At 47.1% G+C, this 25,239-nt stretch overlaps 1 protein-coding gene across 1 annotated transcript in view; it reads left to right on the top strand.

The window, feature by feature from the left end:
• The window catches only part of COL13A1 (collagen type XIII alpha 1 chain), a 130,776-nt gene that overhangs the window by 24,723 nt on the left and 80,814 nt on the right, over positions 1-25,239 (top strand). Inside the window, exons 3-5 of the mRNA XM_062611643.1 lie at positions 6,294-6,537; positions 12,240-12,554; positions 20,083-20,152. Of these exons, the coding sequence (XP_062467627.1) occupies positions 6,294-6,537; positions 12,240-12,554; positions 20,083-20,152 (629 nt within the window). The remainder of the gene's footprint in view (positions 1-6,293; positions 6,538-12,239; positions 12,555-20,082; positions 20,153-25,239) is intronic.

Genomic DNA, 25,239 nt, shown 5'->3' with positions numbered 1-25,239 from the left:
TTTACCAGGAACAATATTTAATGGCTTACTGTCTGCTCTTCCAAACACAACTCACAACAGCCCTTGCATGGCTCTTTGGAAGGGCAACCCCAAGAAATTGGCCAGATGAAGGCATTTATGAAATAAATTCTCTGAGGGAAGGACACTTTGGTCCACAATGGATGCTTCTTGGCATAGTAGGTGGAGAGTGGAAAAATGTATTGGGCTGCTACTGCAAACCTGGCTTTAGCCCTATGGAAGCAGAGCAAGAAGAGACCAGTGATCTTGGTGTGTGGCAGGCAATAGCATGGCATTAACAGTAAATAAAAATGCATGCTGCTGAGATCATACCATTCAGAAAAATGGCAGAGAATTAATATAAATAGTGTGTGTGAGCTCTAAAATCATCCACATTTTACAGGATTTTGCTGTGGCTGTTGCCAGCAGTGGTCTGTGAGGATCCTCATTTCTGCTGAGCAATGCTGAGCCATATTTGACTTAGACATAGCAGTGTGACTGGCCAAAATTTTTTTTTTTAATCAAAAACATCACTGGTTTGTTTCCTTTTTCCAAAGGTGCCGAACAAAGAAGTCTTCAAAGTGAAACAAGCCTGATTTTTCTTTTCTTTCAGAAAACTTGTTTCCCATCTTTTCAGAAACCAGTTCTCGCTAGTCCCTGCTGCTGGGCCTCCCGATCCTGTGTGAGGAGAGCATCAAATGGGATCAGGAGCTGAGGGGAGTCGTTTACAACCTGAAAGTGTTTGGGAGCAGTTTTGGGTTCACTGTGCCATGGTTTCCCCACTTTTCAGAAAACCAGTTTCAAGGAGAACAGAGTTGTAGAAGTTTGACTTGGATCCCGGTTCTTCAGACTTCTTTTTTTATTTTTTTATTTTTTTTACCATCTAGTGGAGCAATAAGTATCAGTTTTGGAGCTGTCTAGCACACCTGCAGCTCTTGCTCATAGTTTAACATGTCAGTCCTGCATGTGTTATTTTTTCATCTGCTTTTGCACATCATTTGATTTAGTCTGCAGAGGAGTCCAAAGACTTGGCCACAGCAGCACAGGAGTCAAAGGCAGAGCCTGTTGGGACTGCTGCGTCACTTGCAGAGTTGGCCAGGAAAACATTGCATGCCTGCAAATATCCCAAACAAACAGGGCGATTTCTGAAAGATGTGGGCAGGAGAGTGAAACCAAAACAAACTGCTCTTTTAAAGCAACTCTGGTCTTCCCCATGGTTGGACTCTGTGTAATTGTTTGGGCCTGAGCTGAAGTGGCTGTAAAGTGCAACCACTCAGATTTGATAATGGTTTACACTTCTTTGCTAAATGTGTGTCCCTGCAAGAGGTACTGAGTATTGCTAGGCTATGTAGTGTAGACCTGGCAGCAAATCTGCCCAACTCTGTGTGCTGCTCAGCACCTCAGCTCTCCTACATAAGAAACGTGCCTGGCTGAGCCTCTCAATTCGGGCCAGCCACTGTGGTCCTGTTCTTCTGTAATGCAGTGCTCATTGCAAGGCCCATCAGGGCTAAATCTACCCAAATGCTCCCAGATGTAGCATTGGCTTTTAAGTGCTTCATCTTGTTAAGCCTTTCAGGAGTGATCTTGCTCATCTTGTCAGCATGGATGACAGTCTTCTGACCTTCTTTGCAAGCTCTGGATGTCCACAGACAATGGCCCCAAGGAAACTTGTTCTTAAACTTTCCCCCAAAATCTCATTTGAGTCCCATGCATGCTGCTAGGCAAATGAAGCCCCCAGTACCAGAAAAACACAGAGGTTCATCAGCAATGACCAAAGCATTAAGAGTGAGGGAGCCTCACTCAGTGCTGTCCCTAAGGGCTTCTCAGGTCTCAGAACTGCTCATTGCCTTTCCCTTGATGATACATAGCACATGTCTCTCTGAGGTGTGAGGCGAACACGAGCTGACTTTTAAATGATTCCCTGGTGACAGAAGTCTTTCCAGACTATGAGAGGGATGTGTTCATGGGCAGTATGAGATTCAGTACTTGCAAGGTAGGGGTTTGATAACTCCAGCTTGAAACACTTTGCAGCTGTCTGTTTATTCATCTTTTTTCCTTGAACGATAATCCTGATCAGCAGTTTATCTTAAAGCAACTTACAGAGTAGCCTTGTTTCAGTGAGGGGGAAAGGGATGAAAGAATGACCGTGCTGAAGGCCACCAAGCAGAAGAGTGGCAAAGGAGGCAAAAAGCCCAGGTTATCTATCCATCAGGCCATATAGCCCTACAACCATATGTGGCTTACAACAGAAAGGCTGAAAGGACAAAAAAAAGAAGTCAAAGGGACTGTGAGGAAGCCACAGACCTCTTACTGAGGCCACCCTATATGCAGGCTTATGCCTGCCTCCACTGCAGATGTGTGGGCACCTTCCAATACCGTTTCCCTCTGGATATAAGCAAGGGGCCAACCCCAGGCATTGCACCTACCTGTGAGATAATAGTTTGTGCATCTTGGCCTGGGCTGCTGTTCCCATCAGGTCCCCAAATTGGACATGTGGAACAGCGTGGCTCAGAGACCTGCTCCCAGCCACATTTGGGGGCTGCCTCAAAGCAATTGCCCCCTTGCCTCGCCAGCCCCCATCAAAGCAAATGACAGCATTTTAAGACCCTGTGGCTGTGAAAAATATTAATGTCCCATGGGTAACATGCTACTGGCCAGCCCCTGAATGTAATCTAAACCAGGGTTGAATGTATCCTTGATTCTGCCCTGGTAGAAAATGAGAGGATGGATCTTTCACCATCCAAATCTTTGCATGTGTGAAAAGCAGCACGGCATTTGCTTTCTTAAATTATTTTTGATTTGGGGTAGTGTTAAATGGGTTGAGCAAGCATAGCAGAGAGTCACCCTTGGAAAAGGCAACCTGAAAAGACTTTCCCAGGGAGACAAATCCTGAATCTGGCAGTTATAAAGCTGCTACAGCTGTCGGATAGGCTTCTAGGAAAAACAACAGGACAGTGAGGCAGGGCTGACAGCTGAACTGGTACAGGTGATGGAAAGCGATGCTACCTCACCAGGGACTGTGGTGATCACCAGCTTCTTGAAGGCTGTAAAAAAGCAAATTGCATGCCAGAGCATGCAGTGGACAAAGCTGATTAGGGGCTGAACACACCGAGATATCTGCTGGTGAGTGCAACTGGGTTTTCCATCTGGAAGTCATGACTGTCTGGCCCAGAAGACAATTTAAAGTACAAATTAGATCTGGCTGTTTGTCAGAGTCTCCTCCCTGAAACACAGTAAGGACAGGGTGGTTATATAATATAAACCATTTTTGTTAATTTAGTGGTCCTGGAACAACAAACAAGCCAAGGGGGAGAAAATGGTTTGTAGAAGAATTCAAAGCTGAAGGATTCAGGCTGTGGAATTCAGTCCATATGATCCGGCAGAGATGTGTGCTGCTATTCCTGTACGTCTTGAAAGGAGACTGCCACCAGATCCTTTGCTATTTTCTGTTCACAGGGCCCTACCGATAGGCATGATATTTCAGCCTCTGTGCTAAACCCCATGCTCCAAATATGCAGGGACAGTTGTGTGCGCCACCAAGCACTGTTCCCTGCTGCCAAGGCCAGGGCACTGGTGGGAGGCAGTTCTCCCCTTGCTGACATGAAGTGGAGCCCTTGGAAGGCAGCTTCTGTCAATGGATTACATGGGTTATGGCAGTTTTGCCCTGGTCCATCGAAACATCCGCTGACACAGGCATGATGGGCATTTGCAAAGGTGGGGTGTGGGTAGCAGCACCTGAGAAGAGGGGCTCTTACACCTTCTCCCTGCTGAGCCCTCTTAAAGCAGAGGAGTGTTTTTTATTTACTGCATTGGTAGCGGCATATGGCCGAAGAAAAAAACTTATTTTGAGCCTGAAAGATGTGAACCACCATTTTAAACGAATGTCCTTAAAGGGAAATTGTAAGGGTGTGTTTACTATTTCTTAATATTGATCTAGTAAGTATATATGCTTTACTCCCTGTTGTTTGTAATCAGCAACAGGCTCCTCAAATTTGAAGCAGGTACCAGTACTCCAGTGTAACTTCCAACTATTTTTATTCGTATGCATACGAAGTGGATAGAACTGATTTATTGAAGAGAATGTTATAATGCATCCAGTGGCAGTTTCAAATGCCTGTGGTAAAAATGGGAGGCTTGGCTTCTCCACATGGATATTGAGCTTTGTGGCCAGAGCACTCAGCTCTCTCCTCATTGGGACTAATGAATTATCTTTTTCTGAACCAGCATAAATCTGGAATGATAATGTTGACGTCAAGCTGGCGTGAGATACAAGTGGCAATGTCTAGGGAAGCCAAAAAGGACTATTTTCCATTGACTTTAATGAGTCCCGAGAGAGAAATTGGTCCCTTTCTCTTAAAACAAGCTCTTTTCTTAGCACTCTTCTTTGGACATGCCCCTTGGGTGATTAGTCTGATGGGAATACAGTGCCTTAATGGAATACTGCAGTCCTGGGTGTGCCCTGTTCATCTCACATGTGAACTGGCCTTCCAGGGGTGTGGGGTGCAAAGTATCTTTCCCCTATCCCCTTGCTGCTAAAAGGACACAAGCCCCCCGTGGCAGCTAAATACCTAAAAGCTGGTAAAGTCTTGATAGATGTCTGAGGATTTACTGATAGAGCCACCTTTAATAAAGCAGGTTAACCACCCTCCCGGGGTGTTTTATATCAGAAGTTGTGAAAGCAACAGTGATGGGAGGGAAAACCTTGATGCAGAGAGCCATGCTGCTCTCTGACACCATCAACTTGCTCCCAGGGATGGGGGCTCACATCCTTCCTGCTTTTCTTCAGCTTTGCTTTCTCCCTGGAGTACAGGGACAAGGTGTGGAGAACTGCAGCGTGGGAGGCAGAGGGCACAAGGGAGGTCTTTCTCCTGTGCAGGAGAAGCAGTGGTGTTGTAGAAGTACACTAGCAGTACTCCTTGTCTTCTGCCTTTCGTCTGTGAGCAATTTCCAGAGAAATTGACTCTGACTCGGCTCCATTAGCTACTAAACTCCCTGCTGCAGGTCTGTCTTTTGCATTACCACAAAGCAGAGCTGCTTTGCATGCTGGTGTCAGGGTCTGAATGAGCTTTGATAAAAGACCAAGTGTTGGACTGAGAGGAAGTATGTACCAAAAGTTGTTTTCAATTTCCTGAGTTTGGTGTATCCATTCCCCTTCGCTTCTGAACTCCTAACCAATCAGTCTTCTGGGGGGGCTTCGCTTCTGGACTCCTAACCAATCAGTCTTCTGGGGGGGCTTCGCTTCATTATTTTTCCTTCCCCAGTGCAGTTGACACTTAGTCTGGGTTTCCTAATCCTCCCAGCTCTGATTCATTAACTTCAAAGTCAGTATAAAGCTGCTGTGGGTTCCCTGGCCGCGTGTGCAGGGATACAGGCCTGCCCCAGCACTTTAGGTTTTGGTTTCCTAGACAGAGCTGTGACACAGCTCTTCCTGCCTCTGGGTAGGCATGTGGCATCTCCTGGGCAGGTCTATTTGGCCCCAGGATTTTGGGGTTTCCAGCTCATCCTATGCCTTCCCACCACATCTATGTGACAAGACACAGGTGTGCGAGAGGATGAACGGGAACCCTGTGCATGGCAGAGGTGAGGGGGAGGCAGCAAGAGGGTGTGATTTAGGGTGGATGCAATAGTTCAGCTGGGCAGTGAGGCTGAAAGTATTCAGTAGCTTCTCATGAAATTTGGTTGTAAAGCCAAATGCAAATTAGTGCTCTGATTTATCAATCCTATGCGTGCCAATGCACCATGGTGAGCACTTCAGTGCATGAGTAACTAACTTAGCAGACAATGCCTGAGTCTGGCTTTAATTACAGGAGGTTTTCTGCTCAGTAAGAGCCAGAGGGGAGTTGCCGCTGGGAACTGAGCAGATCTTCCTCAGAGCCCCAGCCTCGTGCTGGAGAACGTTTTGCTCCTGGGATAGCTGGTCCTCACACTTAGAGCTGTCTCTGCTGGTTTGCCTGAAAATCTCACCCTTATTTTCCACCTGTATGAGCAGAATTTTAGCATTCTGTCTGAGTGCCTCTTTGCTATTGTTAACACTTTGCACTACTCTAGCTGTGCTGAGAGCTTGTAGTGGTAGTCTGCACCAGTGATTTCCCAGGTTTATCAAAATGACAAGTGGCTCCAAAGCACCTTTCCTGATGTAGGTATATCTCAGACCTGAGCAAACTTTGTCTCCCACAGTCTGCTTTATAAATTTTTAGGCTAGTAAGATACGGGGAAATAGTGCTGCAGGGATGGAGGCTTTTTCTTGTCTTATTTGTAGTGATGTTGTTGTTAATCAGCTTCTCTTTCCCATCCAGGCTTTGCAAGAGCCAAGATAATAACAAAAATCAGGCTAGCAGAGATGATCATCTCTACAGACTCCAATGGCACCAGGAGGAAAAAAGAAAGCCCCAAACTCCTGCTGAAAAGAGTAAAGCTTCTCCCCACCCTGAGCTTGGCCATGAAATGCTTCTGGGGAGAGGAAAAATACTCTTTCCTCCACAAAGAAGGGTGCAGAGGCTGGTTTGCTCAAAGCCATTCCCCTCATCTTCTGAACAAAAGGTGAGAGGTTAGTTGAAAACATAAGGAAGAACATGGGCAGATTAACTGTGCATCCACTACTTACTGCATAGTGTTCTCCTCCTGCAAAGCCTTCCCTCTGCAGGGGGTGAGGGAGAAGGGATGGTCAGCTTTTAGGAAGGGTTGGCTCCAGACTGTAAAAAACCTGGGTTTGCTTCATCCTCCCTTGCAGGCTCTGACCCAAACTCTGCAGGAGCTGCTGGTGGCTGGGCTCCCACTCCCTCCCCTGGTGCAGCCCAGCTCTGCTAGCTGTTCTCCCATAGCTCCGGGGACAGGTTCCCACCACTGTGGCTGCATGAAGCTGATTTGGCTTTGATGGGAGGGAGGCAATAATGAGCTCAGGCATCTTAGGGTTATGAAAATATAAAGCCCCAATCAGATACTACTAGCTTAACTTCTTCCTGTCTGCTCCTGCTGGTCTCAAGGCTAGCAGTTCATATTGAGAAGCAAGCCCTTTTGTTTTGTAGGAGACCAAATGATTGAAAACAGCCATGATATTACTATGTGCAGACAGTACATTTTTTCCATGCATCTTCATAACCCTTTTCCCAAAGGATCAAATGTGTCTTTATTCTATAACTCCACAATGGATTAGAGCAGCTCCTCAGGCAGGAATTGTTCTGCTCCGTGGGCTACTTAATATTTCCTATAAACAACTGCCAAATTAGATAGGTAATACTCAGTATTACTGACCTGACCAGCAAATTATTTCTAGCTGCTTATCAGGGGAGAGACAGGGCTGGAGATGTCAGAGGTGAACTTGGGGTTAAAGATGACAAAATACTGGTTGTGTTGGGGTTTTGAGTGTGATTTTGTTGTTATTGCTGTTGTTTTCCGTATAAAAAGCAAGTGTATGTGTATGGGTGCCACTGCATTTCCCTCAAAAGAAATGCAGGGAAGGTTTGAGCTCAGACCTCTGTTGTACCTTTAGGTATCTCTATGCTTCAGCTTATGTGTATTTAGTTGAGAATAGTTTCACCTATAATGTCATGGGATAAATTTTTAAGTACTCATGTGCCTGCTTGTTTCTTGCTTCTAGTAACACTGTGTAGTTCTCTAAATAGTATCTAAACATAAGCTGTGGTATTGAGACTCCAAGTCAGAGCAGGACCCCTTGGACCTTTACAGTCCTCAGGATGCAAGATTTCCGCTCTGCTTGCCCTTTGAGGAAGGGCTGCTTGGAGCAGATGGGCTACTGTGTCCCACAAGGATCCTAGACATTTCCCACTCTGTGGGTCCCTGTAGCAGACACTGACAAGCTGCAGGGGGGTTGATGTTACCCCACCATGAGCCTGGCATTCACTGGGACGCAGAAAATCTGAGGACTAGGAAAGGTCCATGACCTTACTAGGAAAGAGGTAAAAAACCTCAACCAAACCCAAATCCAATTCTCTCCCTCCAACTATCCCCTTTTTATGGGTGCTATGACCATTCCCCACCGGGGCCCTGAAAGCTGAGTGTTTTCTATTCCCCTGTTGCTGTTTCTCTCAGACTCCCCTGAGATGGCATACTCTCACTGCCTTGCCTAGGAGGAAGGTGACTGCATGGGCCTCGGCCCCCTTCAATGCTCATCTGAGCAGCATTTAGTAAAGGGATGGTCTGCGGACTCTGATATACTTCCACTTGCAAGAGTTTATTTTTTCCCCTCTCCTCTCCTTTGCACTTAGAAAACATCTGTTTCCAGATGCTGTTCTTGAGTCTAATAAATGCATCGAAAGGCCTTGAGTTAATATATTTATAATAGCTGGAGATGTTAGCTGCTAGTTAATGGCTCATTCAAGCACACCAAGACCCCTGTGTTTCCTGAGAGAGAAAAAAAAAACAACGAAAAAGAGCAGAAGGAAAAAGGGAAATGGGATGTTTTTTGTTTTTTTTCCTCCCTAGTAAATGGCCTGAAAAGGGGAAGTTCTCCTCAGGCAGTTTTGAAGATTACTGGTCGTATTGAGCACAAAGCCATCTCCATGCAGTTGGCTTCAGTTTGCAGTTAGTGACAGGAAGGACACTTTTTCTCTCTCTCTCTTTTCTTTTTTTTTTTTTTTTTTTAATTAAAGGCTCCACTTTAAGTGAAGAAAAGTGAGGAAGACCTGCTATTGTTGTGTGTCGCCCTCCCCCCCTTTCCAGGCCAAGGTATGGCAATACCTGCTGTAGATACCTTGCTGGATTGAACCATGTGTGTAGAAGTGAGAACTTTGTCTGTGCCCATCTCTTCCATTCCTGGCCTGTGATGAAGAGTGGTTCATGCCCACACTACCTACCTGGAGTCAAAGAGGGTTTATGGTCTCTTGCAGTGAGACCACACATGAGGAACCCCCACACATCATGCGCCTTTGTGAGCAGTGTGAGTCTGTTGCAAAGGAGCACTGGGCAACCTTTCTGTAAGGCATTTTGCCTATGTACACATGGCCCTGAAAGGACAAAGTGCTAGTACCAGCTACAGACTAACAAACCTGGAAAATCGCATACCTGCATGTAACCATGTCCAGTCTGTCAATTGACCCAGTACCATGTGCTAGATGTTAAATGCTTTCTTTCATTGTACAGAAGGGGTTCAGCTACTGTGGGAACTACATATTTCTTTATATTTGCTTCAGAGATCATTACATACTTGTACTGAGGTCCATAACTGCCCTGGAGGGCCTGTTGGAAGTGGTGGAAGTGTGCGATTACAGTCCTTGTGATGAATTGCATCAGCCTGGAGGAGAGAGTGGTATAGCCTCGAGCTTGGTGTATCAAGGGCAGTCTAGCCTGCTTTAAGAGTCACCACTCAGTGAACTTACTCTCTTAGACTGCAGCTGAGCATCTGCTTCTACTCAACCTGCCTCAAGAATCACAAACTCACAGGAGGACTGTTTTCAGGCTGGCAACCACCACTTCTTAGACTGCTGAGAAAGCTGAAGGTTGGGCTGTGCTCAACTCAAGGAGTGACATGATGGCTCCACGTGCTGGGGCCCATCTCTGGAGGCAGCTTGTTTGGTGAGCAGAGCTGCAGATTTGACACATACAGCTGGCTCAGGTTCTTAACTAAATTAGTCGATTTGTATTGGCATGGGATGACAGGGCTCCTTAATGCCTCATGGATAGAAAAATTACCCTCACACACATCTGCAACTAAAGCTTCTGCATGAAACCCAGCTGAGTGCAGCTCCCCAGCCTGCAGCAGCTATGATATACCTCCTAAATGAACTGATCAGCTGGAGAGGAGCTGGCAGAGTGGAAGGAAAAAGCACTTATAGAGTCATTCAGGTGATGCTTGTGTATGGACAGCAGGATCTCTGTCACAAATCAGAGCAAATGAGCAGAGAGCCCTCCCCAGCCAGTGTGGGAAAATGAAATGTAGACACCCAGCAAATTTCTGTTTTCAGATTAGAGGGTGCATTTTTGTGATTTTAGTACTTGGGCTGGTATAAAGGAGAGAGAAAGAGAGTCTGGTGGAACTATGTATAACACAGGCAGGTAGCTGTAGTTATCAGTAGTACAACCCCAGTCTTTAAGTGGCTTACTTCAGAGCTCTCTAGGATGCCCGATATCCCAGCTGCCAACTGTTACTTATCTGTGTAGATTTCTGCTTCCCAAATGCTGCATCAGCCTCTAAGTGCCTCCCCTTCATTTTTCACTGCCTGTTTATTTGCTGTGATGGCAGATAGCATCTTAGGTAACTTCATGGACCATAGTTTCTCTCTGGCAGAGCCACAGCCTCAAATACTCTTTTTCCTTTCACAAAGAAATAGGTTGCTAACATGGGCATACCTGTGAAGAGACCGAAGAGGGTGTAGGAGATTAGGGTTGGCTGTGCCTCCCAAATGAATAGACACTCTACATACACTGGGTCTGTGGGTTACACTGCTCTGCCCCACTCATATGAGAAACTGTTGAAAGGCTGTAGCCATCAGAGGGATGTTTTCCATGCGTGCCAGAGCAGCAATGTGAATTTGAGCAGTGAGATGACAAGAAACCTGCTAAGAGAAATAAAGAAAGGATTTCCTGCCTTGCAGATGCTAAAACTCTGTTTCAGGAAGCGAGTGGCTATGAAAGACATGAGGCCATTCAAAGCATTGGGGCTGTGTGCTACTGGGCCCTCCAAGGATTTGTCAGGTGGAGAAGAAACAGTGTGTGCTTGCTTTAACCTGCTCCCAGAAGGTCTGTTTCTTCCAGCTCTCTGAACCAGAGACCGGGTGAGAGGTGGATATGAGTTTTCTCTGCCAGTAACTTCCAGCGCAGGCTGCACGCAAAATCTTCATTTAGAATGCATAAATGACAGCAAAAGAGCCACAAGGGACCCAGATTTTAGGAGACCAGTTTACTGCCCAGGTTTTAATGACTGCGCACCACAGTGGGCCCTGTGCTCCTTTGCTGCTGTGTGCTCTCAAGAAGGGGATCAAAGGATGGACAGACAGGAAGGGGCTCAGCAGAGCCTGCATGTCACCCTGGAGGATAAAATATTGTATGTCAAGCTTGGAAAAATTGAGAGAGGTGGACCTCCCTTGCTCCGGAAGAACAGAAAGAGGCTTTGTCTGAAGGCACGTACTGGGGAGACTGCTCCTTGCCAAAGGGAGTTTCTGCCTGGTGTACCATGCCTGGAGGAACATGGAGGAGGTGAGAAGCTCTGCTTCACTAGAGGGCCTCAGCAGATTAGCTCCTCTAGCATCCTCGGTGCCCCCCAGCCTCGGCAGGTTATACACGCAAATCAAGCCCAAAAGATTCCCTCCTCACACTGCAGCTTGAATGCCTGGGATGTTGCTCCTTGCTGCCCTTTGCTTGTTTTTTTGCAGAGCCCTCAGATACCAGCTCTTGTTTCCAAATGTTTCCCTCTGGTTCTCACTCTGCCTGGCTGCTCTCCTCAAAATATCTCGGTAAAAATACGCCACTGCTGGTGCCCCGGACTGCCCAGGGGATGTGACAGCCCGTTTGTACCATCCCGTAAAGAGCCTTTCTGCTGTGGGAGGAAGGAGACGCAGGCTGGTGTGAGCCCAGCCTCTGCTTCACAATCTCTTTCCTGCTGCTATAAATAACATAGGCGAGAGTCACTTCAAAGGGAAGGGCTGGCGGCGGAGAGGTGCTTTGGGGACCGAGCGGGACAGGGGCGTCCGCTGCCCGATCCCACCCCGGCGCTTTGCATAAATAAATAAATCATGCAGCTAGGGAGAGGTGGAGAGAGAGGGCGAGCAGAGGAGGTTACTTTGGGAAGCCGCACAGCTCGCTCATCCCAGCTCCGTAGTTCGAAGGGAGTGTGTCATGTTACAGGGGAGCCGCGATCACCCAGAGCACAACGTCGCGGGAGCAGCTGAGAATTACCTCTTTCTAATGGGGACTTTCATGTGCGAGCTCCTGGCCAGTCTGCGAAGGAACTGAAACTGGCAGCTTAGAAGGAAACAAAATCCAAGCAGCGAACCAAAAGACTGAAACACAGAAGGGGGGAAAGAAAAAAAATCCTGATCAGATTTTTCCCCTCTCCCACTCTTAGCTGCAGTTGGATATTTTTTTTTCTTCTGCATCACTTTTATGTGTGTGTGGTTTGTTTTTATTTTTTAAAGATCTCTCCCATCCACTTTTGTCATTATTGCTGTTGTCATTTGCTGGCACTGGGATCTCCCCTTGGACGCTCTTTTTCTATGCCTTCTGGATTGTGCTTCTTGGAGTAGGAGTGAGGCTTTATTTATTCTATTTATTTATTTATTGTTTCTCAGGACAGGGAGGGAATGTTGGAGGAGAAGAGCTGGAAAGGCGTCAGCGAAGCAGCTTTTGACAGGACGTGCGTGGCTACCCCCAGGACCAGCGACAGGGAGAGATGCTGCCGCCTCCCTCTCCTGCTGGGCTCGGGGCTGCCCGGTATCTCCCTGCTTTCTCTGGTGCTGAGCCTCCTGCTGTACTTTCGGACCTCTGATCTGCAGTCCCGGGTGTCCCACTTGGAAGCGGACAGACCCACACAGATCCCTGCCTGGCTCTCAGCAGACCAAATGGAGACCGCTATTTTGGGAAGAGTTGACCAACTGCTTGATGAGGTTGGTGTCCTTTCATTTTGCACGTACTGCAGATTTTAGGCACGTGCATGCTTGCTGAGTTACATTATCTGGTTTTGGGTTGTTTTTGTCCCCGTCCCCCCCCGTCCCCCCCCCAAGATATACTTCTGCACAAGCGATGCTGCTATGTTGAATTTCACGTGCTTTCAGGTCCCTCCCACCTCTCAGACCTGCCTGGTGTTTGCTTCCCTCTGCCCCAGCTCGTGCTGTGGCTGAGTCCCAGCACTTTGCAAAGGGGAAAGCCCCATTCCTGCTACTGGTAGGGCGTCAAGAGCCTCCAGCCTTCTCTGGCGACTGGTGACATTCCCTGACAAAAGAGAGCTAGGGGTTAAACCTGGGAATTCAGTGTGGGTTTGAGTCCCTGGAAGAGGGACAGGCAAGGCATGATACAACCAGTGTGGCTACAAAAGGAGGTAACTACACGCACACTAATGTCATGATGGGCTTGCTTTGCTGCCATGCCAGCCCTGACCTTTTCCACAGTTCCTGGCTCAAGAAAATGAGACACACTGGCACTGCCAAAGCATCAGTGTAGAGCATATGGCTGTGCTATGCCTGCATGAGCCCCATCCAAAGTCCACTGAAGCCAGTGAGCTCTTCCTCTGAGGATGTATGACAGCTGCTGTTGAAGAGTTTCAGCAGGTCAATAAAGAGGGTCCAGAAGCAGTTTTTTTGTTGCCTACACCTTCTACTTTGCTATGTTGGATGCTGCTGCAGGCTGCCCAGGTTCCTCTGCCCTGGACAGTATGAGTATCCGGTAGTATTCCTTGCCGTATTGGGGCTTTGAAGTGGTCTTGATGTGCTAGGGAGCAGACGGTGGCTTACATCTCTGAACTCTCCAGGCATGTCCACATTGACCTGTTCCCACAGCTCTAGGGGAGGCTTGGGGATGAGATTCATGGCTGGGGCCCACTTCTACCCACCTCTGCTTTTCTCCATTTATTCTAGCCTTGGCTTGAGACTGGCTGGAGATATTCCTCAGCTATCCCCAAAATTGTTTGAAAAAAATCTCGTGTGCTCCCATTGGCAAATGAAGAGAGGAATGGAATGATCAGAGTAGAAGCTATTGGGACCTGCCTTGAGGCAGTACTGTTTGGCACCCAGGGGGACCAGGAACACCCCCTAGGCCCCAAACCCTGCTTTTTAGGAGCAGTGAAGATCTGTGGCAAGGAATTTAAACCTACAGCTGACAGGCTTAGCTACTGTTTGCACGTGGCATGGGAGCAGCTCCTGGATCAGCTGGGGTTTGCAGCCGAAAGTTTTGAACCTCAAGTTAGCAAACACCATAGGAGGTGAAGGATGTAGTTTTGAGTGCCCTCTTTGGATGACGGATAAGGGACAACAGGGCCCATGTGGCAGTAATCCACAGAAAAAAGGTTTTTAGGGAGACAGAAGTGTTGCAAGTGGCTGGACCTGTGTCCTCTGGTTGCACCCTTGCACAGGACTCCTTCCCTGCCATGGACAGGGAGTAATGTGCAGTGGTCCCCTTGTTGCTGCTGGCACAAGTCTCCTGGGAAGTCACAGTTTATCTCTACTAAGTGATTTGAGACGTGCCACAGGATGCCTTCTGGGACTGATGCCCAGGGCCGGATGGCCCCCTGTGTCCTGCTGGCTGTGGCACCTTTCCGCCTTTTTATAGCCTGGCTTAGCAAGGAAATGGGGCTCTCATGATGCCCACATGCCCTGTTTTCTTAGCAGCCCCCTCCTGAGCCCCCGGGGGTGGCCCCAGCCCCCTTCACAGCCAGTGAAAGGAGCAGCCATGGGACAGAAACTACTGCTTGAGGAACCAGCACTTGCTTCTGGCTGCCACCAGGGTTACCATCTCCCCACTATGACGTAGCTTCAAAAATTTCTTAGAGAAAGGTGCTGGAGCCTGTGAAGGAGTAGGGATGCCTTGCCCAGGTCTCCTGTCTCTTTACACCTGGGAAGGTCTGCTACTCGGGAGGGAAGGAGGGCTGTACCCCGCGGGGAGGGGACACTCTCTGACTCCACTGCCTGCTTCAGCTGAGCTGCTAAACCAGCTGCTTCAGACCTCCACAGCTCAACCAGAGGCACTGGTGTGGGTCAAGTGGCTCAAGGTGCAGGGCGGGGGGATGCTGGCACAGGCAGTGGGGTGGCATATGGGGCTTTTCCTTAGGAAAGAAAATCAAATCCCTCTGGTCCTCCTTTTCATTAGGTCTAAAGTGGGTCTAAGTTGGATGGGTCTCCCAGACTGGCTTGTGAGGAAGGATGGATAAAACCAGGAAAGATAAAAGAGAGCAGGGAAAGGATAGAACAAAGATGAGGAAAGAAATGACAGTGCTGATCATGACTGGGGGGAGAGGGGCTGCAGCCGGGTTTGCCATAAATGGACATGAAAGTGGGATATTCATTTCCCCCCCTGCTTAGACCCTCGCTGTGTCTCCCTGTCACATCCTCACAGTTTCCTGGTGTTTCAGCCTTAATGGGTTTCACAGCTGCCAGCTCCGTGTTATGCATCACAAAATAAAGTAGCAAACTTTAAAGAAACCCTGGCTTTGGGAAAAGCTGGTCTGATCTTGGCAGGGAGGTGGGAGGTTAGGGCAGCCCACAGGCACAGGAGCACATTTCGAGTTTTGGTGGCTGTGAAGATCAGCTGGAGAGACCTGAAGAAGCAAAGTCTGCAAGGGCTGGTAGAAGAGCACTATGGTTATGTTCAGAACCCATACTGCTTTGTGCTCTGAGCTGGAGCATGTGATGCCCTCCAGGCTGTGCCACATTTTTTGTTCAGGTGTGGGCCAAAGGTTTCCAAGGATCTGCAAGCAGCCATGGGGATTCTGTACAGATTGCACTGAGAAGTGCAAAATGCCAAAGTCCTGTTAGGTGCCCTTCTTCCAGACAGGCAAAAATAATTCAGACTAGCAGGGAGAGGAGCTGGGTTGGTTTGCTTAAAATTTTAATTTTAAGCCAGCTGGTGGGGATGTTTTCCTGGTCTTGGAGCCCAGTTTTGGATCACCCACAGCTGGCTGGGGCAGTGTTTCCATCTCAATTCAGGATGAGCAAGGAGAGGGCAGCAGATGCTTTCCCAGAAGCAGCCTGACCAGTACTGCTTCACTCACTACCGTGTAAACCTCTGGATGATGTCAGTGAATACCAGAGGGGAATTTTCTACCAGACGCAAATTGACTAAGTTTTCCCACAAAAACATCTGTCAGGAATGAACCAGGAACAGGTAGTTCAGGGAGAGCTTTAGCTGCATGTTGGAATTTGTCTGCATTTATGGGATGTCATAAAATCATACAGAAAGCACAAATAAACTTACTACTGGCATTTGCAGGAGAGGCAAAGCTTTCCAAAGAAGAAAACAAGGTCTTTTCCCCTACTGGCTAACATTTGGTGGTATTTCATTTGTCAAAAGCTTGTCAGAGTGGAGAGCAGGATGGATTCAGTGCTGCTGCTAGGAAGAAAAAGAACAACAACAGAATTTGTGTGCTTGTGTGTATAGAAGTGTATGTGTGTAACACAACAGCAGTTATCCTGTAAACCTGGGGTAAGATCAGCTGCTCCTCTGTATTGTGCCGAGTGTGCTCAGACTTTCAGGGGCTTGTGTTGAAGGTATTTGTTGTGTCTTTAGTGATGCTGAAGGAATTCAGGGAGTGCTTCATGGAGAGGGAGCACTGATCCTCATTATTTTCTGTCTGCTTCCTCACTGCTTTCACAGGCTCATTTTCCTGAGACTCTGTCCTTATTTATGCAAGCAAAGGAGGCACACCTGAAAACTCCCTTTCCCTCCTGACTTAAAACTCCTTTTTCCTCCTCTTTCAATGTCTTAAAGCACACTGCTCAATTCTGCTTCACAGAGTCAGCAAGATTGCTCTGAGCATACCCTCGCCTTGAATTTTAGTTTAGTGTTTTCCATCCACAAATTATGAGAATTTTTTTTTTTCCCCAATATCTCTGGTAGCTAAGCCCCATTTCCTTTCAGCTGCTTGCAATCCTTGAACCTAGATGGTGTAACTTCCAAGCTTTTTGCTCCATCTGAGAAGGCTCCCTGCTTGCTTTTTGCTCTGTGCCACTTGGTTCTGTGATTCCAGGAGCTGGGCCTTTAAGAAAAAACAGCAAAATTGGAGATAAAACAATAAGAGTTAACAAAACCACCAGCCCTTGAAATCCTCCTGATGGTTGTAATAGATTATCTATTTGAGACATGTTTCTTTTAGCTGTTGGAGATAGTGGTGGGAAATGATTTCACCTCCCGGGTGACTGCAAACAACTACCTTTGCTAAAGTGCTATTAATCTGCCTCCTTTGAAGAAGTGCCTTCTCTTTCACCTCATCTCAAGTGCCCATCCGAAGTAGACAGGCACTTGCAAGGTTTAGGATGCCACAGCCATGGCCCTTTAGTGTCAAGAAAGGTCTCTTTTTCACTTCTGTGTCCACCAAAGCCATCCCTGTCCTGTGATGCTAGGGGTGAGTTAACAAAACTCATGTGAAAAGCCTGCGCTGGCATCATTGCCTTTTTCCAGCAGTGTTTCAGCCCAACCCTTCTGTCCTTTCCCTCTTGCAGACAGAGAGTTTTTTTCCCTTCTCTGCACTCAGCTATGCACAGAGGTGCACAGTCTCCATGTCAGAACTGATCAGCTCTGGGCCCACTGCTGGCAAAAGCTTTTTTGATCACTTTCATGTGTGCAGGGGAAAGTGCAGCAGCTGTGTCACTGAAAAACATGACAGGCAAGAGCAAGAAGGCTATGCTGACAGACCTCTCTGTAAGAAATGTTTTCAGCATTTCTGCCAGGGCAAGAGGTTGCCAGCTGCTGCTCTGATGTTTCATGATCTAGGTGTTCCCCAGGTGAAAAAGCAAACTCCAGATCCAAGAAAGGAGATTGTGAACACTGGATTCTCAGAGACCACATTGTTTTATTTTTGCTTACAGAATTCATCCTTGCCCTAGAATTGAATGGTTTTGGTATGCCTGGGAATGAAAGTTTGCTCTTGGAAAGGCCAATTTCAGGGGAAAGACCTTTCTCTTTGCTCTCCTGAGCAAAGCCATCTTCTCATATTGGGCCAGGTGGTATTTTGCACACTGAAAATGAGGGAAGCAAAAAATGTCAGGAATACGTTTTGTTTCACCATCTCAACCCAAATTTGAACTGAGGTCTCCAGAAGCCAAGGAGTTTTTCTCTTGCAGCCAATGTTTGTTTAATAAACTGTGCAGGAAAGTGAACACCAGTGCTCCTGAATTCCTGGTAGGTTTTTGCCTCCCACTGAAGGTGAGCAGTTCCACAGCATCATTGCCCTTGCATTTCCCAGGGATGTGCAGAGCTCCTGGGATCTAGGGAGGCAGCATGACAGCCAGGGATGGGGAAAATGCCCGATTCCCGCCCAGTACCAGTGCTTGGGGCTGTGCCCCTAGCCCTGCTCAGCAGTACCCACACCTTCCTCCCAGGGGGCTCCCATCCTTGAGAAAGCTATTTCAGTTGTCCCAGGTGTTTCCACTACCCTCACCCGACAGATAAAGTTGTGGGGAAATGCTATTGCTCCCATTTCTCTCCTGGTCACGCTCAAGTCCTGCTGGGTCATCACTTCCCTAGTAAGTTCAATTATGTTGCTCTTTTCCTTATGCACCAGTAGAGCAACCCAAACAAGGCTTCTTGCAGCATGCCATAACTCTGGCTTCCTCCCCTTGCCGTTTCCCCTGGGGTGCCTCTGCACTTAATGGGGCAGGGATCTGTTGCATGTTTCCTTGCAGATTTCTATCCTATAAAGGGCCCTGCTCCAGCCAAAGGTGTTTGGACCTTCACTGGTTAGAAAATGAACCATCACCCCTCCCCTGTGTTAAGCCTGATTCCCAGTCATAGGAACCCCACCCAAACATGACAGGCTTGTGTTCAGACGTTTTGGTTGGCACATGTGTAGATGGAAACAGGAACACATATATCTATGTACCAGTGAAAGTGCCTAAATAAAGGCTCTGCTGTCCTATTTGTGCCCATGTTTGACCATTAGCACAAAGTATTTGAAGCTGGGCAGTGCTGCAAAGCACAGCCATGCCATCTGGGGGTAGCAGCTACATGGGAACATGCCCAAATGCAGAGATTCGCATATCTGTGCTTTTAAACTGTGAAGGTAAACAGAGATAAAATGCTGTATGGGAACTGGCAATTCTCCTTGCCTGAAACCCTCTCCTTGCCTTGATATCAAATCAACTCACTATCAAAACATTTCAGTCTACCATGCAAAATAAAAAACAAACCTTTGAAAATATTCAATTTCTAGTCAGTCACAACAACCCTTACTGATTTTGACTTGCAATAAGGAAGCCAGTCCTTTCAAAGTGAAAAAATGGAACTGCTCCAGCTAGTTCTGCCTTCTCTCATCCTAGACAAAAATGTGTTGCTTTATTTTTTTCCTTACTAAAATAGATTTCCCCAAAATGGATGCCTTCTTGCTGGAAGGTGCCCACTTACTTGTGAAAATCAAGTCATTTCTATATGATCCTGAGCAGCGGCTTCTGTTGAGCCCAACATAAGCCTGTCTCATTGACACTGTTGGCCCTGGCTGTGAAGTAGGTCAGACAGTAAAAGGGTGCAACTGGGATAAACAGTTGGGCTTGAGAGTTAGAAGGGAAGAATGAGTGACTCTTTAGCACAGGCACCCCGGCAGCTCAGTCTTCTCAAATCATCTAAAATCATTAACCAAGTGCAGTTCACAAGCATTAATGAATAACTTATTTGAATTGATTCGCATTTTCTTCACTTAATTGCAGTTATTTTAATAAAGTCTATAACTGTTGGTGTGGATGCTGTCCCTAAAATGCATTTTGCTAAGGACAAAAGTCAATTTTAATGACATTTCCAATGAGGGAAGATGGGGTGGCCTCGGATAGATGCTTATCTCCCCTTAAGGAGATACTCAGATAGGGCCAGAAAGCAGATGACTGACACACCAGCACCATTAGAAATCCAAACACACTGAAAATTAGTATTTTGACATCATTCCACCTTGTGGAAATTCTTGATGGATTTTTTTCTTGTTCTGCACTTGGAGAAAAATAAAGCTTTACAGCTCTGAAGGTTTCAGGAAATGTCACTGCTGTTTTCAGGCCACCTTCAGCCATAATTTTTCAGTGGGACCCTTCTGTCTGTCCAGATGTCTCCATGAGCATAAGGAGTCTGCTTTGGGGTGGTGGTGGGGGAAGAGTACCTGCCTCAGAGCTCCATTTTCCATTTGTTGCATGGGTCTTCTCTGAGAAGTGTGGCTTTCTCATGAGGACACAGTCACCTCTTTATTTCCTCTGCTGGCTCTTGATTTTGTAATGCCTGTCACGAGGACCACATTTGGAGGCCATTACAAAACTCCCCCAGCCTGCTTCCAATCAAACCCCACATTTCTTGTTCAAGGCTATGAATGCCTTTCTATGTTCCCAAACTGTTCTGCTCTGTCTCTCCCATCTCTGCTCAGGCAGCATCCCCCAGTCCCGCTTTTCTAAGAATGTGAGGCTCTGGTTTCAATGATATTGATGAATCCTTTTGCTCCTTTTTCTCCTTTGACAGAAATTAAAGTTCCATTTGCCAAAGTATCGAGAAGTTCGAGATACACACCAGCGATGCAACTGCCCGGCAGGTAGGGATCTGGGATGGCTTGCACTTTGGAAGGGCCTTTTTTATCTACATCTTGTTGAAAGCTTTTATTGTGCTGTGGGGTATACAAACATAAAATTATGCATGCTTGCATAATAGTGTGCTTGAGGTATAGGAAATCAATGTGGAGATGTGTGTAACAAGTTGGGTACATACGTAAATGCTACTTTCTCATATGACAGACACAGCAGGAAAAGTGATAGGACATCCAGGCAGATGTTTAGGTAGTCAGTAAAGAAAGAAATATACATTTAGAAGGCAAATGTTCCCATTAATTTCAGACATCAATTTTAAAATGGGCAGAATGGCTCTTGGGAGGTGCATCTTTCTTGGTTGACTTGAGAAGGTTTGAAACACATAGGCTAGACCCAACACTAAAGCTGAACAGCTAAAGTTTGGTGAGCCAAAATGCCTCTGGGACAAGAAGATTTGAATTCCTTGGTGTTGTACAACTATCTGAGGCATCTTGCAGAATAACAGCCTTCTGTTAGAAGCAGCCATTTATCAGGGGGTTGGATGAAGTGGTCACTCAAGGTCCCGCTCACATAACATACAGAAATATTATGGGATTGCTTAATTGCATTATGTTCTTAATCATGCTAATATCAAAAGGCTTTTTGAGACATCTTCAGAAGTGGTTTCAATACAATAAGTGACAAAACATTTGTGAATGGCATTTCATTCCATTACCATGAATCATTCAGCCTTCTTCATTGTCTTTTGATGCATTTGACTGTGTAGCAAAACCAGAGAAGTACCAACTACCACTCACATCCAAAGTCAAAGTTTTGGGAGTGTTTGAATGTGTATGTCCAAACCGAGTAGCTGAAGCTCATCTTCAAAAGAAAGAAGCAGGAAAAGTTGTGTCTGGATGAGCATCTGAAAGTGTCATTTCCATTTTCTGTGGTTTCTCCTTTGGTTCTCTTTGGTGCCCCTATGTGAGGTGCTTGGCAGTGTCTGGTGGTACACATATCAAAGTGTGTTTAAGTATGATCAACAGTGGGATAATGGTGGATGGAATGATGAAGGGGGCTGTCTTTGATGTAGGTAGTGTTGTCTGGAAATCAATATATTTAGACCTGTGTACAGGCATAGGAGGTACAGTCCCTTGTCAGACTAAAATGGATTTGTAAGGTAGTAGCTCTTAAAAGAAAGAGGTAAAGCTGTGCAGGTTTGTGATGGAAAGGAGCTAAAATCCAGGATCCAGACTTGTAGATCATTGAGAAGTGCCTGATTTGACTAGTCCATATCAGGACTGTTGGGCTTTCTTTTTAGTACCAGAAAGAAAAAAAAAACCAGGAACTATTTTGGTTTAAATTTAGAAGACAGTACAAATGAAATGTCTTCCTAGTATCTTTTCTCCAATGATCAGATCAAAACTGACTTCAACTGTTTTTAAATTTCAATCTTTTTCCTTCAATGGGAATACAAATCATAGCACTACTCCATTTTCAAGTTCTGCCCAGACTTGACATATAAATGCCATAAAACCACAGGAATTAATATCTTCCTGGTGTTTCTGAGCCAGCTTGGAGAATGAAACTTAGACCTTGAATGCAGAGCAGGGAAAAAAAGATTCACTGATTTTTGATGCCGTCTGAATGTGACCCCCTACACCATGTGTGTGATGGGTGAATTACCCAAGTATTTCAGGATAAAGAACTTAATACTTGGTTACAGATACTCACATCCCTTGTGAAGCCTCAGCAGTAGTTGGTGCTGTATTTCTCATAACACTTAAGTTATAATGCTCATTCCATTAAGCTCATAGTATTTCTGAAAGACAGCTTTGATTCAAGAGAACAATAACAAAATGCCTCATGTTCAGGCTTCCTTTTTACCTGTCACACTTGCTTGTCTTTATCGAGTATGCTATGGACACAGAAGCTACTTGTAAAACTTCCCCCCACCCTGCCAGCTAATCAGTCAAGGGAGATGAAGCTATGTTCCAAAGGTGATGTTGTGGCAGGTGAAGTCTTGATTGGCTTTGGGCAATGCAGAAATGAAGGCACCCCCAGTCAGCCATTGTCTCATCTCAGACCCTTTGCTATGGGGTGTTTCCTCTTGGTCTCCAGGCTGATGAATGCAGGCTACCTGAAAACACTGTTCTGTTGTTTCGATGTGGCCTCTCTTCCAGCCCAAGACCTTGGGAATCCTTTTCTTCAGTGTATTTTGGTTTTAAAAGGCCCTAGGGACCAGGCAATGTGACACTAGCAGAAGACCAAGGTATTCAGAAGCACTGAGAAGAGTCAAGATGTTGCAAGATTTGGCACATGCCCATTGCTTCTAAACACATTATGTTCCTCACCAAAAATAAATGTTTATCAGAAGTGACATTTGAGGTCTTCCCTAACTGTGAGCTAGGTCTCTGCACGGCAAAGTAGGGGAAAAGGAAGACAAGTTCATTTACTGTCCTGTTCGGATGTGGAGGTCCTGGGCAGTGTCACCCATTGCCGTACAAGAGTTTCAGGAGACATGGGGCTGTGAATATAAATGGTTTGGAAAAGGTCAGAATAGAGGAGCAAAAAGACTGTCAAGTGTGTGACTGTGTTTTGGCTATCTGAATGCGCGTGATAAGGACTGTATGAATAACAGTCAGGAAAACAGTGCAGCTGTATTTATAGCAGATGATAAGGAAATGTAAGTTTCCTTCAGCCGGGAAGTTGCTGCTTCAGATCACTTGGGCTGGGGCTGGGTGTGACTACCTGTGAGTGAGATGTCACTCCTCAGCATTGCGTTTTGAGCTCAGAGGTCGCAACGGGCTTCTCCACTGGTCTCTCAGCAGAGAGGACACAACCCCCAAGGTTAGCATAACCTTCCTGGGTAATTAATGATGCAGTTCCCTTCGTCTGATAGTTAACCAGTGTGATTCCTTCTGTCCCCACTGTCTGCCAGACTGATCTGCAACAGCTTCATACAGATTGGGAAATGGCCCCAAGGCCTCAACAGCACCAATGACTGTACCCAGGTCTTCACCACCCCAGGCCATGCACCACGCTCAGGTCAAGTGTGGAGGGGGAACTTAGCACAGGTTTTGATCCAAGGTCATTGTGAGCTGGGATGAGACTTGGGGAGTTTTTCTGGGTGTGAGCAGACGCTGGTGAGACCATGGGTCTGATTTCTAGAAACGAGCCTCCCCTTGTGACTTTTGCTCAGATGAGGGGAGTATTTCTTCTCTACATGGAATCTGGATGTGGCTGAGAACTACCGGGGGCTGAAGGATCCTCTCACAGCTAACTGCCCTCCTTTGATTTCTGCTACATAATAACAAAATGCTGCAAGGGAAAAGCCTCATGTTTCAGGTTGACAGAGTGAGAATCTAACCTTTCCTGGTCTGATCCAGACCTATATGCAGATCCAGACACTGTCAGCCTGGATAGTCTCAAACAAGCAGCGATTACCACCAAATCCCTCTCCCACAGCCTTCTTGGCGGAGGTGGGTGCTTGTGTATTTTATATACTGTTACTCTCTTTATTAGACCTTTCCCATCTTCCTCTCTTCAGCTCCTATTTTCACAGTCCCCACGTGGCCATTTTTCACTCTGCTGGCTCTCTGCTCCAGTCTTCAATATCCCTTACAAAAAAAAAAAAAAAGGCAAAAAAAGTTGGCTTCTTTCCCCCTGCCCCCGCAATGCTTGTTTTGGTCCAGTTTCTCCTCCGGCAGGTTGGGAGCCTGCAGTGCTGGAGGCGGTCAGCCATGCAAGCAAGGAAGCAGCTCGGAGGAATGCCGAATGGCTTTTCCATCCCACCCCGTGGCAGCACTTAGGGGCAGAGGAGGGACCTGGGCTGCGGGAGGAGGAAGCTCCGGCCCTATGGGCTCCTCGGGAGTGGGATTGGTGGTCAGATGGAGGTTGCACAACCCCGCCACAAACCAATGTGCCTTCTGCTGTTACAGGGGCTTAGAGGGTGGTATGGGGCAACTGCTAGGATTTTGGTATTGGTCAGGAGCTGGGGTCTTCTTGGCATTGTTTGCAAGGGAATTGCAAAGGGAATTTGCAAGAGAGTGTGCCCTGGACATTCTTCTACAAACCTCATCCATGTTCCTTATCTGCCCCAGCCCAGGAGTCAGGGAAAGCTACTTGGCCATTTCCTTCAGTTCTGACTGACCTTACAGAAATACTCTCAGGAGCTGCCACATCTCACAAATGCTGTTTCCCTTCTTGCAGGGTGGCTAGCCAAAGCAAAGATGCAACAGTGGCCCCAGTTGCACCCTGCAGCTGTGGGCCACATGGTGTGCACACTCAGTCCAAGCGTCCTGCTCATCCTCTGCTTGCCCCTTTGGGTACACCCATCCCATGCTGGCTGGACCTCTTGGCACAGCTGCAGCTGCTGAAGGAGGCCAGCAAAAAAACAGTACAGGGCTGCAGTGGGGCTTTGGCTCCCACCCAGGAGGTGTCACCCAGAGCTGGCAGGTCCATCTGGCAGGAGGTGGCAGGATTTCCGACATCCTGACCCCTGCCTGGCCCTACAGGCAGCCAGCAAGCAGGAAACATTGGGAAGGGCAAGACACAGGCTAGCGAACAAGGGGTTGGTGGGGATGGCTGTAGCAGGAGAGACCTCTAGGCAGTGCGGGCTGAGCCCTGGCCCTGCATCACCCGGGCAGGAGATTGGATCCAAGTGGATGCATCTATTTCTCCCTTGGAATTCTTATCTCCTTTCCAGACACCTCTGGGGAGGTGACCCAAAAACATGGGCAGCTCTGGATTCCTGCCTGCTCCCCACTTCCACACCTTGGCTGGGTGCTCTGCCCCTTGCCAGGTTGTTTTCCTGGCTTTCCTGTTTTCTTGCTGTCATTCTTAACACAATCCTTTTTCAGCTTGCTCTGACAGATCTGAGGGTTCCTGTGAGGTTAAAAGCCTGAACACACTGGTAAGCCCTGAGAGGTGAAGAAGATATTTGTAGTCCCTGGTCTGGGGCAAGGGTATGAGAAGGTCACCCCAGCTATTTAAACGCTGGCAGCCATGAGCTGTGTCAGTGGTCCTGGCTCAAAGCCATGAGGAATGTGAGGTGGGAGTGTGCAATAAAACACCCGTTCCCGTGGCCCTCCTGTCAGGAGGTGCACTGAACTAA

This window comes from Pezoporus occidentalis, unplaced genomic scaffold (assembly GCF_034315485.1).
Source record: "Pezoporus occidentalis ecotype Australia unplaced genomic scaffold, CSIRO_AGI_Poc_V1 ctg155, whole genome shotgun sequence".
NCBI classification, from domain to species: domain Eukaryota; kingdom Metazoa; phylum Chordata; class Aves; order Psittaciformes; family Psittacidae; genus Pezoporus; species Pezoporus occidentalis.
The sequence above is the reverse complement of the archived record's forward strand: the minus strand, read 5'-3'. Positions and strand labels throughout refer to the sequence as shown.